Below are 4027 nucleotides of genomic sequence, written 5' to 3' on the forward strand. Positions count from 1 at the left end.
CGCTAGCAAATGTCACGCTTGACCTTGTCAGGCCTCCGCCGACGTCGGTCTCCTCCTTGTAGGTGTCCTTTATTTGGCATGTCCTCCCTCAAATTGATGGTAGCTTATTTCGCCTCACCTGTCTACTGGAGTGTATCTTGGAGTAGTCAGATGTATCGAGGCGCTCTGGGAAGACTTGTGCTTATTGTGAGGAACTAGCAAGCTCCCTTAGTTCTAGTGCTTATCTTATCTTACCTTGTCCCTGTTATAATTGTTTGTACTTCTCTTGTATAGCTGGTATACCTAATAGGGCTGGTCACTCCCATCTTCTTTGGTGATGACAAGTTGTCGCAATCTAGGAGTTATGTGTTTTTTTCTTCATAAATTTGATTTTTCAAAATATTGTATCTCTTGAACCATGCGTCTGAATCATGAATCGTTTTCACCGTTGCGTTTCTTGTATCAAGATTTTTAGACCTAGATCCCATGTTAATAAGTCTGAATGAAATTTTTCTTTCAAAAAAGCCGAGAACAAAAAAAAATAATACATCCGAAAACAAAAAGGAACACAAACTAAAAACCAAAAGCACATTGTGTGTTTTTTTTTTTGCTTTTTGGGAAGCACGGTTGTGCTTCACGTGGAAACACATATACGCTTCACAGTGAATCACAACTGCATTTTTCACTTTTCAGAAAGCACGGATGCGAGCACGATTCTGTTTCATCGTAAAGCACAATGCGTTTCATTTTTCAGAAAGAACAATTCACCGTGAAGCACAACTATGCTTTCATTGTTCGGGAAGCACAGTTGTGCTTGTGCTATCACTTTTTAGGAAGCACACTTTACCGTGAAGCATAATTATGCTTTACGTGAAAGCACAATCATGCTTTTCCAGACGGTGTATTTCATAAGAGGAATTTCTTTTGGATAAAAGCTAGAAACCCCAAGCACAAATAGAAAAACCTAAATAAATTGAAAATAAATAAATAAATAGAAACACATGAAACAAATGCTTCCATAGATGCGCCCAATATGTAACACGTGGTGGTACCTACACGCAGCACGCCCACTCCCGTGGTGCGCGCTATGCCACCGCCGCATGGCCCAGTCGATTTTATTTTTTTGAGCAGTGACTGGCCCAATTAAATTTTTATTTTGAGCGGTGACCTGGAGAGCAACTAGTTAACGAGCGCTCCATCGGGAGCATCGCAACGATCAGTGCCACTTGGCGCGCTCTCAGCCATTTGCCACGTGTCACGCTTTGGGTGCTCCCTCCGGATTTTTATTTTATTTTTCACATGTGTTTTTGGCTTTTTAAATGGTTTTTTGGGTTTTTTCGACGTTTTAGTTTTTCATCAGTCTTCCTTAGCTTTTCGATCAAAAGAAAATTTGAAAAGAATTGCCCGAAAAAATGCGTTTTCTTTTATTTTCCATTTCGCGAGAGTCACGGTTTTGCTTCCGCGAGAGGCACGGTTTTGCTTTCCCGAGAGTCAGGGCCGTGTCTCTCGGAAACGAAAAAAAAATGTGTTTTCTGTTTTTTCCTTTCGCGAGAGTCATGGTTTTACTTCCGTGAAAAGCACGGTTGTGCTTTAGCGAGAGCACGGGCGTGCCTCTCAAAAACGAATAAATGCGTTTTTAATTTTTCTTCCTTTCGCACGAGTCACCGTTTTGCTTCTGCAAGAGGCACCGGTGTGCTTTCGCGAGAGTCACTGCCGTGCCTCTCGGAAATGAAAAAAAAAATATTTTCTGTTTTTTCTTTCTTCCGCGAGAGTTATGGTTTTGCTTCCGCGAGAGGCACGGTTGTGCTTTCGCGAGAGTCACGACCATGCCTTCTCGGAAACGGAAAACGCGTTTTCTCTTTCTTTTTTCTTCCGCGAGAGTCATAGTTTTGCTTATGTGAGAGGCACGGTTGTGATTTCATGAAAGGCATGGGCGTGCCCTTTTTGGAAAGGAAAAAACCCATCCTCCCGGTTCAGTTTTTACGTACGGTTTTTTAATGAAAAAAAGTTCGTCAAAACTTGGCATCTAGTTTTGAATATCTCAACGTGAGAAATTCAATTGTGAAAGCGGTTCAAGATTTAGACGCAACGAGTATTCCTCAACTAGTGATTTCGGATGACCTGCCATGTTGATGTGAAAGGAATTTGAAAATTACTACAACGTTATGGGCTAATAGGCCTTTACATACACTGACCCAGCAAGCGGAGGAGGCCTGGCAAATAAGCGGCTGCAAAATCTCTGAAGTAATCATTGCGAAGCCCACACCCTCGTCACGTCAACCAAATCCAATCAACCAAAGATGGGCCTCAGCCCCTCAAAGCGCGTGGACGCGGCGCTCCGGCGGGCGCCGGCGTTCGCCGCCGCCTGCGACGCCGCCTTCGACCGCTGCCTCGCCGACGCCCAGCACGCCTTCTCCGGCGTCCGCCCCTACCAGCTCGCGGACGCGTCCGAGCACCTCCACTCGGCCCTGCGGGGCTCCCTCCCTATCGTCCGCCGCTGGGTGCCCTCACCGCCGCCGCGCGTGCGCGTAGACTCTGCGCTGCGCGCCTCTGGCTTGGAAGGCGCTGCCGAGCTCTCGCGGGATCAGTTCGGGGAGTTCGCGGCCGAGCTGTTCAGGGAGGCCGTGCTCGCCGGCGCGGCAGAGGCGGCGCTCGTCCGTGCCCCGGCCGGCGCGGCCGGGATCCTCGGGGTGGCCATCGTGTCCCGCGCCGGCGCCGGGGCGGCTGGGAAGTTGGTCGCTGTCTACACCGCCGGCGTCGCCGCTGCTGTTTACCTCAGCTTGGGCTAGGCCTTTGTTAAGTTGTAAATCAGCACAATAAACTGCTTGTACTACTCCGATGTAATCTGAAGAGATGTTTCTTGCGTAGTATGGTCAGTATAAATACAAGAGAGATTAGCAACAACAGGAGTGCCTAGGCTTGAAGGGAGGTGATCAAGGTTTCAAGTAGGGTTTGGTTTTCAGGTTTAGCCCTAAACTTCAGAATCTCCAGGTCTTAAGTTAGTCCTCTCTTCCAGCTCAACAAAGTGAGTGCCACCGTATCAAAGTGACGTCTGTTTCTCTGCTTTCATATGTTCCAGGCCGCCAGGATCGCAACTTCTTTGAACATGGCCTCATGCCAGCTTCTAGTCGCCATGGCCATCACTCCTGCATACCTCTGGAGGTGTCCCAATGAATATTCAAGATCCCCCAGCATGAAGCACTGAGCTCACATTCGGAGAATAAGTGAGTGTTAGTTTCAACAGGTTAGTTGGAGCATAGCAAGCATGAGTGATCATCACCAATGTTGAAGTGCCTCCTGCAGAGAAGATCCCTTTTTGTAACTCCATCCATGAACATCAACCAGGCAAAAACCTTGTGCTTCATCGTACACTTGGATTTCGAGATGGCAGGGACGTGTGTTGGAGGGTTTGGATTTCTGAAGAAAAATTTGTTGGATTTGTTTGGCATCCCGCCAACAGATAATCCATTCATCAGCCCTTAGAGGATAAAGCGAGATATTGCTTAGCTTTTCGGTCAGCACCTCCAGTTCTTCTCTAGCTTGAATATAAACAGTGGCAATTGAAAATTCTGATCAGGTTCAGGGTTAACCATGAACTGGGCAAAGAAATGTCTTCTTCTCTAGCAAACGAAAAGAGACAGCGACATGGGTCTTGCATTAGTCCCTTGGTGTCCCACAGATCTTTACAGAGAAGGATGGTGTCCCCGGCCCCAGGCACGCAGGTGGTAATTCCTCTGTAAACGTCCATCAAGGAGAAGATGTCGCGCCACCAGAAGGAACCACACCTGGGTTTTGAATGGGGTGGCGTGTCTTCATAGTATTTATGCCACATAAGCATGACCCCCCCTTGTGGACCTATTTCAAGAAAAGGCCTGGTTTTGAATTTAAAGATCAAGCACTCCAAGGCCACCTTTCATTTCTGGTCGGCAAACCAAGTGCCAAGCTGCCAAAGACTCAGTGCGCGCGTCTCTATCCATTACCTTCCTCCAGAGACAATTCCATCTAGCACGATCAAAAAGATCGAACAGCTTATCTGGTAGCTTAAGAA

At 47.2% G+C, this 4027-nt stretch overlaps 1 protein-coding gene across 2 annotated transcripts; it reads left to right on the forward strand.

The window, feature by feature from the left end:
- The first annotated feature begins 2252 nt into the window (after nucleotides 1-2252).
- LOC119355595 lies at nucleotides 2253-3546 on the forward strand. Of its 2 annotated transcripts, none has more exons than XM_037622418.1 (2): nucleotides 2253-2970; nucleotides 3059-3546. In XM_037622418.1, the coding sequence occupies exon 1, from the start codon at nucleotides 2280-2282 to the stop codon at nucleotides 2766-2768; it is 489 nt and encodes a 162-aa protein (XP_037478315.1). In that variant the 5' UTR covers nucleotides 2253-2279; the 3' UTR covers nucleotides 2769-2970; nucleotides 3059-3546. The 2 variants fall into 2 exon arrangements, with proteins under 2 accessions (XP_037478315.1, XP_037478314.1); XM_037622417.1 differs by having other exon boundaries at nucleotides 2253-2942.
- The last annotated feature ends 481 nt before the right edge of the window (nucleotides 3547-4027 follow it).

The sequence above is a fragment of the Triticum dicoccoides genome, chromosome 2A, assembly GCF_002162155.2.
Source record: "Triticum dicoccoides isolate Atlit2015 ecotype Zavitan chromosome 2A, WEW_v2.0, whole genome shotgun sequence".
NCBI lineage: Eukaryota > Viridiplantae > Streptophyta > Magnoliopsida > Poales > Poaceae > Triticum > Triticum dicoccoides.

Excerpts from the sequence above, each read along its gene's own strand:
- LOC119355595 (XM_037622418.1), top strand. The coding sequence starts at position 2,280 with ATGGGCCTCAGCCCCTCAAAGCGCGTGGACGCGGCGCTCCGGCGGGCG.